The sequence below is a fragment of the Puma concolor genome, chromosome D4, assembly GCF_028749965.1.
Source record: "Puma concolor isolate L17-30 chromosome D4, mPumCon1.1.hap2, whole genome shotgun sequence".
NCBI classification, from domain to species: domain Eukaryota; kingdom Metazoa; phylum Chordata; class Mammalia; order Carnivora; family Felidae; genus Puma; species Puma concolor.
Genome location: NC_141679.1, coordinates 3,057,770 through 3,072,915, shown reverse-complemented (window position 1 = coordinate 3,072,915; position 15,146 = coordinate 3,057,770). Strand labels below are relative to the sequence as shown.

Here is a 15,146-nt window from a genome sequence, read left to right as displayed (position 1 = left end):
ACGGCTGCCGCCTTCCTTCCGGCGGACAGCCAATGACCGCGAGGAAAGGAGTCAGGGAAAGTGGCGTGGTGTGGCCATGGCGGGCGCGGGCGGCCTGGGGGTTGGGTTGGGCACCACCCCCCCCGCCCCCCCCCCCCTCCCGCGGGCTGTCTGGCCAGTAGGGGTTAATTAGGAGCCAAGCCGCAGGTTGCTGCCCCCAGTATGGACGCTTGGGTTCGCGGACCAGCAGGAATTTAAGGCGGGAAATGGGGACTGCTAGGTTCACCAGGTTTGGGCCTAGGAACTGGCAGCCACCACTGCTGGAGGCGGAGGCCGGTGTCCCCTCTCACTCTGTACTGTTTGGCTTTCCCACAGGGCAACAAGGCGCACACAGCAATTGTCATCTTGCTTGCTAACCCTGGGCCCCCAGGGGCAGAAAGGAGTTCTAGGCTGCTGCTCAGCACCACTGGTAGGATTTGCAGTCCTCGTCCATGTACGAAGACAGAGGAGCAGAGGAGGGACCACCAGACTGTCATCTGAAAGTGTTCCCCAGCACAGCAAAGATAGTCTGTGTTTGCATTCACCCTAGAGTACCATAGCAGCTAAAGGCAATTTGACAGACACAACATGTATATGGAATAAAAGGTGTTTCACAGTGCCTTTCAACTTTAAAACTGCGGTGGTATTTTCTGGGGAGCATTACACCTACTTGGTAAATGGAGCCGAATAGGATTCAGTGGTTTCCCTTAAGGCCACCAGATGGGACAGTTCTTAGACACATTGGACCGTTCTCCAGGAACTAAACTAACAGCAGACAGGTGAAATCTAATGTCTCTATGAAACAGTCCTGCTTTTTAAGTGAACTCATGGAACCCTCATCAAACCAAGCCTTTTTACACCCATTTAATATTTCTTTACATTTATCTCCTCCAGACCAACATTGTAAAACTGAAATCATCTAACCACCTCAGTAGACACAAATTAACCTTAAGAAAAACCCCTTGGGCACCTGGGTGGCTCAGTTAAGCCTGACTCTTGATCTCTACTCAAGTCATGATTCAAGGTTCATGAGATCAAGCCTCCCTCCCCCACTCCCTCCCCCTCCCCCCTGACAGCCAGGAGCCTGCTTGGGATTCTCTCTGTCCCTCCCCCATTGGCACTCTCTCTCAAAATGACTGAATAAACATTAAAACAAAAATTGTTTTAAATAAACAAACCCCAGTAAATAAATGCAACATATAAACTTTATTTAACAAAAATAACAGGCAAAGTCAAACAGGCACTTATATTAAGAGAAAAACTGACTAGAAGAAATTTATCTTGAATACCTTACAGTAACCTACTTGCAGTTGCATTTAACTGAGCTCTGTTGCTGTGAAGAATACAGCTTATGCACAGGTATGGATGAACGATTTGTACATTTTTCAAGTATTCACTGAATACTACCTTATATACACATATACATTAAATTTGAAAAAGATTTAATTGACGATCCCCAGATATACTTCATTTTTGTTGTTCTTTTGGAAGAGGTCGTCTAAAGAGAAGAATATGTGGTTCTGTGGAAACAAAACATTTTATATAATTTTAATACAATACAGTTAATTTTCATTCACTAAATCCAAAATTCAAATTCTGAATTGAACCAAAATAAAATGAATCCACGATCAACTGTTACTTATTGAAGTATCCGAAATACATTTTGCTTCAAGTCACTGTCAACTGTAAACAGAAAACAAGCTGATAATGTCAATATTCCCCTCCATGTTTTTTTTATTTTACCTACCCTGGAGAAAGAGACGCTAACTAAGTAGAGAAATCACTTTGGGGAAAATGGTTTCTACCTTTAGAATCTCCATTCCGGTGGAAAAGAGAAAGGTTACCTCTCTCCATGGGAAAAAGACACCGAATACAAAAATCAAAACCCACCGGCCTGTAGAAAGTACAGATCCCTGGGGCCCATTCCCAAAGGTTGTTTCTTTGTAAGTGGGGGCCCCGGGTTCCCTAGTTCCCCAGTTGCTCTGGTATTAGCTGGAGAAAGAGCTTTTGAACTGGGATACGATTAAATGCCCCAATCCTAAGAAAGTTTTAATTCAGTTTCTGATGCTGCTACTGCTGATTTCCTTCAACAAGCAGAAAACAAGACTGCTCTAGTTTCACCTAATTCAGCTGCTATAGTATGCCTTCAAATTTTGTCGAAGGCATCAGAAGTTGTTTAAGTTAGATTTATTAGTAACACAAAGGTAGAATTTAGCCCCACAAGTTTTACTTTACCATCTCATATCTGGAAAACCCCACACATCAACACACTCATAATGCACCACACACATAGCACGGTTCACTATGTTATCTAATTTCATCTTAATGTGGTAGATAATAATTATCCCTTACTAGAAGGCTAAACAAAAAGACACATCAAAAGCACTTCAAATTGCATTAACTTCTATGCACAGAACTTGAGGACACTTTAAAGTATCTTAAAATAAGTTCCTGGTTTTCAAAGGCAGGGGTGGGAGGGAACACCAGAATTATACTCCTGGCAAAATTAAATACTATTAATAACAACACATTAAAAAAAAGACATTTTAAAATAAAACAGAATTGCCTATTTGTTTCTACTCCTTATCTTTTTGCAGGTAGAATAACGTGTTACTTTCACTCATGTATTATGTACTTTATAAAATGGAAATTCTTTCTAGGGAGGAAAGCAATCGGCCATTCAAACTTACTGGTTACTTTGGGATTATCACTCAGTATCAAATATTACTCAACAATTTTCCACAAGTGCAACCCTACTATTTTATCTCAGTTAATGCCTTCCTAAATGGCAGAACTTACCCGGCTCATGGATCATGTAGTGGACCCAGCCTAGACTCTGCTGGACACCGAGTCTCCTCCACTCCTCTTCAGACATCAGATGGGTTTTTGGTACTTGTTTGGAAAGTTCTCTGGGTAGCATGACATGCCTGTTAAGATACAGCCAAGAATTAGTAAATACACCTTTCCTACAATTATGAGCACTTTAGAAATACATTTTCAGGATACTCAAAATCTGAGTTCAAAATAAAGATTTTTCAAGCAATTCTTGTTACTGTTGGCGTCAATCTTCAGAACCATCTAATATCTCTAATTCTGATTTCTGACGGCCTATGTTCAAAATAGGGAGAGAAGAATATATGGTCGAAAAGCAGAAGACATTTTTTTAGGACTCCTCTTTTCTTCTCCAAGAGACTGCTTGCTACTTGTCCCCATGTTCTTCAGGAACAGAAGCCCATACCTGAAATCAGGCTCATGGTTCTCCAAAACATCCCAACCAGCCCTACAGCTACCTCTGAGGACTTAAATCCTGGCCAATAGGGTGTAAGGAGAAAATATGCCACTGATGGAAACTGTCTTCAAAAGGGAAGAACGTGCCCAACTCTCTTCCTTATTCTTTCCTGTTATGAAGCCGACTGATGTGATCAGGGAGCCAGAGAAGCCATCTAAGACCACAGAAGCCTTGTAAACTGGAGATGGTTTCTGACCGTAGAACGGTCGTCCCAGACCCATGCAGCCTTTTACAGAAGAGAGAAAAAAACTAATTTGTTAATTTGGGTTTCCCACTACTCAACGTTATAGATTTGCAGTACACACAAGTCCTTATGTACCCTAGAAGTTTTTTCCAAATCCAAATCAAAAACAAACCCAAGTCCCACATATACATGTACCTGACAACGTTACACAGTGACCTTCAGTTTTCCATAAGTTACAGACTTGTATCCAGATGACCTATATCCAAAACTTATTAAGTTTTTTCAGGAAGGCTTGCAATACTCTCCAATGTCAAACCATCAAGAACATAATTGTAACTTCACACAACTTAAGAACAAATGTGCACCCTGCTTAATTACAGTAAAAAAAAACTTTATAAATCACCATTCCCAGTAGCAGTAAAGTTGCACAGTCATCCATAACCAGTTTCTTGACCTGTGTAAAATACCTACCACCTGAGTCCGTTGGCCAGGTGGGGTGAGAAAGGTGCAATCTGGTCGGTGACCCTTTTCCGCACGGGAGAAAACGGAACCCCTAGCCCATTAGCACTCAGCCATCAACTTAAGTCTGTGACTGGTGAATTAAATACCCGTTTCGTATTATTTACAAAAAAGAAATGAGCCTCAAAACAACTGTGTTGCCAGATCTGCCACGAGGCTGCTGAATCCAATTATGCTCTTTTTACCAGTGCCAGTGCACTACAGTTGACCCCTGAACAACAAGGGGTCAGGGGCCCTGACCCCCTGCGCGGTTGAAAACCCACAGGTAACGTGAGGCCCCCATACTTACTGATAGCCAACCTCTGACCCGAAGCCTTCCTGCCAGTACAGCCAGCCAATAAACGTGTGTTTTGTGTTACCTCGAAAAGCTGCTTTCACAGACACGTTCAAGGCTCTACAAATGTCGTCTCCGCCTTCCACAGCAACGGCTGTTACATTTCTCCCAGAGAAGCGCAATGTAGCCACGCCACGCACAACCACGGAATCGTGTCCCCGCTGACCGGGCCTGAGTCACAACCGCGGGAACAGGCTGTTTCCGGCCAGGTAACACCGGGCGGTGGAAGCAGCTTCACCGACAGAACTGCGGCTGACTGCACTGGGACGCTTCCCAACTCCGTGTGAGAAAATACTGCCGAAAGCCAACGTTCCCTTCCCGACCGCGGGCGCGGGGGCAGAGACCAAGGCCAGGTACGCGGGAGGCTCTGAGCAACAAGACGCGGCCGAGGAGGGCGGACGGCCGACTGCCGACAGGACCTGGTCTGCAAGTCCAGGCGCAGAGCAGCCTCAGCATAAGGAAACTAGGAAAAGCCACGTCTGTACCTACAGCACAAACCAAACACCCAACAGACCCAATTTCCCGCTGCCCTCTCCCACCACGAACCGCCCGGCTAACTGGGCTACGAGCCTGGGGGGTCTACCTTGCGCGGTGCTCCTCACTAACCGCGCCGGGGTCCGGAAACCAAGGGCGGAAGTACCGCCCCGAGTCCCGGAAAGTACCTTCCCCACTTGGGGCCCCCAGGTGCAGGACGCCCGGTCCCAGCCCCGATAGCCCGCCGTCGGACGCCCGCAGCGCGTCACGGCACGTTAGGCCCACGCACCACGGGAGAACCGTGTCTGTGCTCTTCCTCTACAAAACTGGGCGGGCAGACTTCAAATCGAAGTGTGGCAAGAAAACCGCATTTTCTAGCCGGGGCAGGAATGACTAATCGGTAGAGCTGCCCGGAAACACGCCCCGTTTTTCCCCAGAAAACACATTTCTAAGACCCAGGAGAGCGGAGAAACACCGACTGGAGGCCAGCCGCCCCGGGGCCCCCTCGAGCCCCGCCCCCGAGCCCCGCCCGGAGGGTGCCGGCCCCCCGCACGGCCACGGCCGGAAGTGCCGAGCGCCTCCCAGCCGCCGCGTCCTCGCTGCTCGTCCCCCCGCCGGGGGGAGTCCGGGCGCGTCTCACGGCGACTAGGGAGCCGAACGCCCCCTGGCCGGCACACCGAGGCCGCGGGACACGGCCTCGACCAGAGGGAGGGGTAGGCGCCCCGCCGCCTGCCCCGGTCCGCCGAACCCCGACACCCCAGCCAGGCAGCTCGCCCCCTGGCCCGCTTGGCCTCCTCGCCTCCGCGAACAAAGGGCGGAGGCCGGCGGGCCGCACGCGCCCGCCCGGGCGGGGGCGACCCGGCCTCGACCCCGGCCCCCCGTCCTTCAACTCCCGCCCGACCCGACCTCCGACCTCGGGCCCCGACCCGAACCCCGGCCGCCGCGCTGCGACCCCGACTTCGGTTCCGCCCAGAGCCCGGCCGGCTGGCCCCTCACCGGTACTCGTAATGCTCGTCGAAGTACTTGTCCGAGTAGTAGATCTGCTTGTGAGCCATCCTGCGGGCGGGCGGGAGCAACGGGGCTCGAAGAGCGGGCGCAGCAGGACCACACGTCCACGTCAGGCCAAGCCAACGACTCGACTGTGACCAACCGACCGCAGGCCAAACGCTCCCGGTTTGAATCCGACAGCCCACCGCTGATTGGACGGAGGCGTCGGCCAATCACGCTTCGCGCAAACTGCCGGGAGGCGAGACCGGCTCACAGCCTATCGTCACCCCCCATCCTAGGCGTTGGCTCCCATGATGAGCCAATCAGAGACCTGTTGCGAGGTCGCTCCATGGAAGAAGTGGATGATTGGCAAGACGTGGGGACGAAAAGCTCCCGGAAGGAAAGGGGCGTGGCCGAGGAGGGCGGAGCCGGGATGTTAAAGGCCGCAGAGCGCGTGCGCAGAAGTTTAGAACGTTCCAGGTCCGCCGAGCCGTTGGGGTGGGCGGGTCGGCGCGAGGGGTGAGGTATCGCGGGGCTTGGCGAAGCGCGGTGGGGTTGCGCGCCTAGCGTCCGCCTTCGCGCAGGCGCAGTCTGGGCGGCCCGAGAAGGGCTTTGGAAGCGTGGGAGGTGAGGCAGTCCGGCCGTGGGGAGGGAGGGGAGCCAGCTTCCCGGCCGCCGCGGGCCTGGCCTCGGGACCGGGGGGTAACGGCGCCCGCGGCGGGCGGGCGTGGCCAGGCCCTGGGCGGCGCGGTCCGGAGCCCACGTCGGGCAGACTGAGGTCGCCGGAGGAAGTACGCGGACCCGTGAACCCGCTGTCTGTAGGTGGCAGAGCGACCTCGTGGTGACTGACGCCTCGCGTTCCGCACCGGGCACACGCCCTGCGCTTCGGGACCGCTGTGGATCGCCGCTGGAGCAGGAGCATCGGCGGGCGCAGGGCGGGGATCCCACCCGGTCCCGCACCTGCTGGTGCCCCCGCCGCCCACCTGCGCGCCGCACCTGCTGGGTCCCGCCCCTGCCCAGCGCCTCTGCGGGCCACCTGTGCCCAGCACCGGGCGAGCATCCGGAGGCCTGAATAATTGGGGGTAATGAGGTGCGGTGATGGTAAAGATGTGATAAACCGTCACGGGAGGTGGACAGGGGGACCTCTGACTTTCTGGCAGAGCCTAGGAATGAGTAGCTTTCTAGGAGATTTATTTTTACGGAGACGTATTCAGGAAAATTTTAGGTGGAAAAGTGGAGTAGTATAATCACGTCCGGGGTACCCAGTCACTGAGCTTAGCGGTTCATGCTCTGGCCATCTTGTTTCACGTACTCCCCTCTTCCTTTTTTCCCTGGAGAGGCCCAGGTATAATGTCATTTCGCTTTGAAAGGGTGCTTATGAGTATATCGCTGTATTTATGGGGTAGGTCTTAAGAAAAACTTTAAGAATATTTAGCACCATGCCACTATTACACTTACATAATTCTTATGATCCTCTGAGGGCTGGTTTAGAGTCACATTTCCCTGACTGTCTCCCTTTTGACCTCCACATCCAGACCTGGGCCCCAACATGCAATTTGGTTGGATCCATCTCTCACCCCCCCCCCCCCACACGGTGACCCACCATCCTTTATAATAGAGATTTCAATGAGAAAGCAGGCCATGGGTGCCTGCGGAACAGCAAGCAGTCTGGATTTGGGTAACTGCTTCCTTGTGGTGTCCTTTACCTTTTTCCCTTATAATCGTATTTAGATCCAGGTGAAAACAACACCAATAACTACTTGTCCAAATCCATTTAGCAAGTAAGTGGCAGACCCTGATTTGAACCCCAACAGTCAGACTCCAGAGTTTGGCCTCTTAACCACTACTGTGCACTGTCAGGGACCTGCAGGTGGAAACCCGGTATGTGCTGGGAATGTAGAATGCAGAGGTCAAGGGAAGGAAGGCCATGGGACGTGAATCTGGGAGGATCGATGTCATAGACAAAAACAGCCCCAGAGATGTCCCTATCCCGATCCCCGGAACCTGTGGATATGTTACCTTGTCTGAGATGGTGCGATGACCCTGCGTTATAGTGGCTGGTCCAGGGGTATCATGAGGGTCCTAACAAGGGAGGCAAGAGGGCCAGAGGAGGAGCTGTCCCAGAAGGAGAAGTCAGAGTGGCACGAACGCAGGTGGCCCCTTGAGCCTGGAAAAGGAATGGGTGGCTTCTCCCCGAAAGTCCCAGAAAGAACACAGCTCTACAGACTCCTTGATTGGAGCCCAGTAAAACCTATTTCAGACTTCTGATCTCTGTAACTGTCAGATAATAAATTTGTGCTGTTTTAAGACACTAAGTTTGTTGTAAAAACAGCAATAGAAAACTAACTGAATTGGGCCAGACTGGGAAGGGATTCTTGGACTCCTTGCTGATAAGTTTGGGCATTTTGATGACTGTGGGGTGGCTGATGTTCTCAGCAAGATCAGGTCAGATGAGATGTGATAAAGGTAAATGGGAGGAATGGGGGGATGGGGCGGAAGGAACCACCTCACCAGGGGCTCCCCGTTAGAAAGAGACTTCGCTTGATAGGAAGAGGGAAGTGCTCATGGACTGAGCACAGTGACAAAGAGGTCAAGGGCAAAACTAGCCCGTCGGTCCATATTCAGTCATTCAGACCAGGCAGTGTGCTAAGAGAGCCTTCCTCCTGGGGAATGCATTCTTTCTTTCGACTGCTCCAGTTATTAACTGCCTGTCTAGAAGGCACCGTACAGTTGGCATAAACATTTTTTTCTTTGTCCCTTCTGGGCCTCCACATCAATCATATGAAGGACAGCAGTGCAAGTACAAAGCCTGCCTTGACCCCAATTTCCCATTCTAAACAAGCTGAAATTTTAAATGTACATATTATATGAAAAGCAGTTATTCACCACATCAGTGGAAGATGCTTCCGATGATCAAGTCTGTGTGTAAGTAAGACTAAGTATATTATTTAAAATACGAGTTTCTCTCTGTTCCACTAATACAAGCACAAGGTCATGACCTCATTCAGGACCGACAGCACATAGAACAAAGCTCAAGTTTGAGCTCTGAATGCTTACTCTCCATCATCCTCTTGACTTTTCTGTGAATAATTATACATGAGAAAGCATCAGATTGCATATGCCAGCTTCAGCGACCGCACCCACTGCTGTTCAGTGTTAGTGTACTTTTGAATGTAATTCTCAATTCCCAGCAAACTCCTAGCGCTCTTCCTAGGAAGTTTTATCCCATTTATCTTTGACAGTTAAAGAAGTAAAAAATATTTATTAAAAGAAATAAGGTGTCTGTTCGTTCCTTTCTCAACAATCCTGTATCACAGATTTAACCACTGATTTAAACACCATGGATTATCCACATAGACTTTTTTGTACACTTAATACAGACGTATCAGTGTCAGAATTAGGGACTCCTCTGTACATCCTTAGTTTGTAATATTCTTTATAAATATAATACATTCTTTATAAATACAATACTACTTTATAAAATATTCAACAGTTTGTTTTTTTTTTCACCCTCCTGGGACTCCGGTAACGTGAATGATCACTTCTGGGATCTTGTTGAGGCCTTCAGTGTTTCGTTGAAAGGGTGTTCAAGACTCTCCTTCCATCAATGCTGGCCCTTCCTGGTCTCTGTTGACTCCTGCCTGAGGGAGCTCCGCAGGGCTCAATCCTCGGCTCCCTGTGGTTCTGCCGAGTTTTGCCGCGCGTGGATTTTGCGACTTTGTTAATTGGTTGCACTTAAGAGGGCTCTGTCTCCATGGCAAGTAGACCATCTTATTAGGTGACGTCCCTCCTTGTCTTGGTAATTCTCTTTACTCTGAAGTCTGCTCCGTCTGATACGAATATAACCTCTTCAGCCTTCCTTTCAACAGGGTTTGTATCCTACAGCTTTTTCCATTCTTCTACATTTAACCTACCTATATCTTTCTATTTGAAGTGAATTTCTTGTAGGCACCATATAGTTAGGTAAACTATTTTTACCTATTTTCCATCTCTTAATTGGTATTTAAGGCCTTTCACACTTCATGTAATGACTGACTTTTGGCTTTAAGTCTGCCATTTTATTATATTTTCTACTTGGTGTCTCTTTCCTTCTTTAGTTCTGCTTCCCCTTTACTTTCTTCTTGTACTGGCTCAAGAAACAAACACCGAAGGTTCCTATATCCATTACACTGAAGCAGTAACTAAAAGTCTTCTAAAGAAAACACTGGACCCACACGACTTTGCAGAAGAGTCTGTTCTATCAGGCAAGAAAATGTTGATTGAAAAACCAAACGTGGACAATATGAGAAAGGAAAGTAATGCCCCTCTCACAAACAGATACATACATGTTAACACCCTAAGTAAAATGCTGGTCAGCTGCACCCAACTGCATTTTTATTTTTATTTTTATTTTTTTTATTTTTTTTTTTTTTATTTAAAAAAATTTTTTTTTTTTCAACGTTTATTTATTTTTGGGACAGAGAGAGACAGAGCATGAACGGGGGAGGGGCAGAGAGAGAGGGAGACACAGAATCGGAAACAGGCTCCAGGCTCTGAGCCATCAGCCCAGAGCCCGACGCGGGGCTCGAACTCACGGACCGCGAGATCGTGACCTGGCTGAAGTCGGACGCTTAACCGACTGCGCCACCCAGGCGCCCCCCAACTGCATTTTTAAAGACAGCCTGCCATCCTACAAATGTAAAGGTAGCGTAATACTAGAAATGTTAGAAAATTAGCAGCACAAAGGAGAAAAAAGATGCTCCTCCCCAACATGCAGAAAAAAAAAAATTGACAAATTCATCATGCTTTTAGAATATAAACTTAGTAAACTCACCACTCACTGGTGATACCTCTCTTAGTGATCAAAGTAGGAGGAAGCTTTGTTAACCTCATAGAGACCGCTATAAAAAACATTTAACAGAATTCTTACGAAGAAATATCAGAAGTATTCTCTTTAAAATTTCCTATTATCTCCAATTATATTGAGCAATGTGCTGGAAGTCAGAGCCAGCACAATAAAGGAGAAATTGAAGTTACAGTAATTGGAAAGGAAGATCTAAAACTTTGCAACTGATACACTTATCTTTATATCTGGATGTAAGATCAATGCATAAGTCAATTGTATTCCTACATACCAGAGCAAATAACTAGAAGACCTGCGAAAAGAAATATGATTACATTAGCATCAAATGTCACATACTGGGGATAAGCCTAAGGGGGAAAAAAAAAACAACATAAAACACAAAGTCCTGATAAGCAAAATTGTGAACCTTTAAGAGAGAAAAAGACACGTGACTGGAGAGATACAGTGTGTTCATGCTTGGGAAGCCATAATGTGGTTAAAACACAAATTCTCTCCAAACTGATCATAATGTCAGTCTAATTGCAATAGAAACACCACATTCAGAGAATAAGTTCCTTGGATGAGAAAAGGGCCAAGAATAGCAAAGACACTTCACTGGACTCTGTTGATGCAAACTGACCAGAAAGCACTCTAATAAAAGAAGAAAACACTTTTATTTGAGTCCAGATTAGGACATCTGTCTGGGAAATGTGATCTTCACAGGGAGGACACTGCCCTGGTGAAGGAACGGTTTTTACATGGCTATATGCTTTTTTGCATAAAGATCCATAAGTCAATATGTCAGAAGTACATTCTTGCAAGTTTCAAAAAAAGACTATAGATTAATGCGTAGGCAGGAATCATGAGTTTTATTTAACGTCATGGAAAGTAGGGAGTAAGAGCACTGTTTGTTTTGGGGGGGTTGTTTTTGTAGAGAGGGAGAGGGAGTGTGCAGGGGAGGGGCAGAAGGAGAGAAAGCCAACTAGGCTCCCTAAAGAAGGCTCAATCCTACGACCTTGGGATCATGACCTGAGCTTAAATCAAGTCCAACTTCAGCTCAGGTCATGATCTCACCATTCATGAGTTCAAGACACATGTCGGGCTCTGTGCTGACAGCTAGGAGCCTGGAGCCTACTTCGGATTCTGTGTCTCCCTCTCTCTCTGCCCCTCCCCTGCTTGCGCTCTGTCTCTCTCTCTTTCAAAAAAAAAAAAAAAAAAAAAGAGTTGGACACCTAACTGACTGAGCCACCCAGGTGCCCCGCATTGATCAATTTCTTTTATGTTTTATTTAAAAAAAAAAAATTTCTTTTTAAATGTTTATTTATTTCTGAGAGAGAGAAAGAGCACAAGCAGGGGAAGGGCAGAGAGAGAGGGAGACACAGAATCCAAAGCAGGCTCCAGGCTCTGAGCTGTCAGCACAGAGCCTGATACTGGGCTCGAACTCACAAACCATGAGATCATGACCTGAACCCAAGTCGGCCCCTTAACCGACTGAGCCACCCAGGCGCCCTGATCAATTTCTTAAGGACAAGATGTTCCTCAGGCTAGTCATTCACACAAAGCGGATGGACAATGCACGCTTGAGGAGCCCTGGATCAGTCATTTGGTTTAAACAAAGTTTATGTACAGTCATGCTGACTTAGAAACCTAAAATGACTTCCCTTGTCTTTCAGGCCTTTAGAGAGTTTTTCTGTCCTCAACTCTGACAGAGATCGTGATCTATGAAGAAACCGTGATCATGAAGACTGTGGCAGTAGCTTATAGAAACTGCAACACCATGGTACAAAGTAGACCAGCTGCCTTGGGATGAGCCAGGCAGCCCAGTGTGATGTTCCCCACACCCACACTGTCCATAGCCTTCACCGCACTGTCCGTAGCCTTCACCATTCTGGGGATGTGCTATTTCACTCCGGTTGGCTAAATTTTACTCATAAACACAGTATTTAATCAGACTTCAACCTTTCTTTTTTTTGTACTTATGACTGACTTTTTTTAGAATTGTGAATATAAGTGGTAAATACTGTAAAAGAGATGAAAAGGTATTAGTAACTGCAGCCTTAAGGATGAGTCAAATAAAAAAAAAAAATGCAACAAACTGAAAGCACCGTGGACACTAAAGAACAAATCAGCGAGCTAGAAGATCGGGTTGGGTAGCAGTCCAGGGAAACATCAGGAAAAGACAAAGAGATGATAGATATGAGGTAATTGCCATGAGGAGAGGAGTCCCAAAGGGGGAGAAAAAATAAACAGAGAGCAGCAAATTCTAGTACAAATAATGTGAATCCCCCAGTTTTAAAGAAGATAAAAGACTTCAGGCTGGAAGGGCTTGTAGATTGCAGAACAGTGTCGATAAGAAAATATAACCACAAAGGGGCACCTGGGTGGCTCAGTCGGTTGAGCATCTGGCTTCGGCTCAGGTCATGATCTTGCTGTTTGTGAGTTCAAGCCCCACGTCGGGCTCTGTGCTGACAGCTCAGAGCCTGGAACCTGCTCCCGATTCTGTGTCCCTCCTCTCTCTCTGCCCCTTCCCCACTCATGCTCTGTCTCTCTCTGTCTCCGAAATAAATAAACATTAAAAAAATTTTGGGGCGCCTGGGTGGCGCAGTCGGTTAGGCGTCCGACTTTAGCCAGGTCACGATCTCGCGGTCCGTGAGTTCGAGCCCCGCGTCGGGCTCTGGGCTGATGGCTCAGAGCCTGGAGCCTGTTTCCGATTCTGTGTCTCCCTCTCTCTCTGCCCCTCCCCCGTTCATGCTCTGTCTCTCTCTGTCCCAAAAATAAATAAACGTTGAAAAAAAAAAAAAAAAAAGAAAAAAATTTTAAGAAAATATAACCACAGAGAAACTAGAGTGCATTCAGGAACACCAAAGACAAAATAAAGTTCTAGGAGCTTCCAGAGAGAAACCAGACCGCTCCTACAAAGCAACGAAGGATGCACAACGCCAGTCTCAAAATCGGCACTGCATTCAGGAAGAAAATGGGCTGCTGTTTACAGAGTGTTGAATGAAGGACTAGAAACAAATTCTGGACAAAGTTCACTATATATTGGAACTGACTGAGGATTGGAAACAACGCTTATCAACAACTCAGCAACCAGCGTGCCCAGAAGAGGGAGGACGGGAGGGAAGTGAGGACACACTTCCTTGCAGCTGTTGAAAAATTTCAGAAGGTGGCAGAGACTGAGAACCCATCACTAGAACGATCTGCTCCAATCGCTTTCTTCTTGCCACCAACTGCCGTAGCAGAATTAGATGCTTCAGTACCACGTCGGAAAGCTTAACTTACGGAACCAACTACCTCCCATCTCAGGATGCATGCCCTTGGTTCACAGTATGACTTTCTCTTTAGACCCCCATCAACAGGTGGAGTCCTCTTCTCCACCCTTGGTCTGGTCTTGTGACTTGCTTTGCCGAGCAAAACATGGTGGAAGGGACATCATGGGACTTCTCAGGCTAGTTCTTATGAAGGATGGCGGATTTTGCCCTCTCCCTCTTGGAATGCTGCCCTGGGATGCGCTTCATCATGTGAACAGGTCAGGAGGGAACTAAGTGGCCCAGCCGTCCACTGGCACCAGCCACCAAACCTGTGCCTTAGGCGCTGAATGCACCCTCCGAGTGAGACAAGAAAAATGAGGACGGAACTGCCCAACCCTCACCCCGGGGAATCCTGGGAAAAAAAATCAATCATTGTTGTCAGTCACTAATTTGGGGGAGGAGGTAGTTTACTAGGCAGCGGTAGTCACCTGACAGTCTCCCCTTTTATCTTTGTTTTAGATTCAAGTCTCACACGAGTCAATCTGATTAGAGAAAATGAAATTACATACAGCATCACAGGTGCAATGAAATCCATGAAGTGCTTTCAGTTGTTCAAGCCCGGTTGCATTGGAAGGATGCGGTCACAAACATCAACGAGACTCTGAACCACACACTAACTTGAAAACCTAAGTAAGATAGATCTTGAGGCACATCGGTCCAGATACCAGAAAAGGGGGGAAATAATCAAATTCATTTTACAAAGCAAACGTAACCTTCACACCAGAATCGGAGAAGAGTAATAAGAGAACAAGGAAAGCACAGTGAGAGTCGTTCCATTTTGAACGCGGACGTGAATTTGGCTGAGTGAACCTCACGTTTTAGGCAAAACCGCATTAAGTAGAATCTGGCTCAAAAACAAAACAGCACTGAGTTTACTGGCAGTGAGCCAATCTATGAATGTAATTCACACGCAGTGGACAAAAGGAAAGAAAGCACCCTGTTAATACACGCAGAAAAATCATCTGATGAAGTTGAGCCCTGATTTATAAAACAAATTATCAGCACAGAAGGCTTCCCTACGTGATAGAAGCTACATACCAAAATCCTACAACAAACACATATTTAAAGGAGACACTTTGGACACGTCCCCTTTGAGATTGGAAATAGTACAAGGATGCCTGGATCACCACTTGTGGATCATTTCCTAGGGGTGCCATGACGTGAAAATTTGAAAACGCTGCTACAAAATATCTAAGACAACCTAGCAA

General features: G+C 47.4%; 1 protein-coding gene across 1 annotated transcript; it reads right to left on the bottom strand.

Moving 5' to 3' along the window:
* Window positions 1-1,205: 1,205 nt before the first annotated feature.
* CKS2 (CDC28 protein kinase regulatory subunit 2) lies at window positions 1,206-5,996 on the bottom strand. Its single transcript, XM_086684816.1, has 3 exons — window positions 5,815-5,996; window positions 2,818-2,945; window positions 1,206-1,538 (listed from the first exon to the last, which is right to left on the bottom strand). The coding sequence occupies exons 1-3, from the start codon at window positions 5,871-5,873 to the stop codon at window positions 1,486-1,488; spliced, it is 240 nt and encodes a 79-aa protein (XP_086540942.1). The 5' UTR covers window positions 5,874-5,996; the 3' UTR covers window positions 1,206-1,485.
* Between the last annotated feature and the right edge of the window lie 9,150 nt (window positions 5,997-15,146).

What these genes read in the sequence shown, in the direction of transcription:
- CKS2 (XM_086684816.1), bottom strand. Translation starts at nt 5,873, where the DNA reads ATGGCTCACAAGCAGATCTACTACTCGGACAAGTACTTCGACGAGCAT. An exon ending in GACGAGCATTACGAGTACCG is followed by an intron (nt 2,946 to 5,814) that starts GTGAGGGGCCAG and finishes GTATCTTAACAG; the next exon opens with GCATGTCATGCTACCCAGAG. An exon ending in CTACATGATCCATGAGCCGG is followed by an intron (nt 1,539 to 2,817) that starts GTAAGTTCTGCC and finishes TTGTTTCCACAG; the next exon opens with AACCACATATTCTTCTCTTT.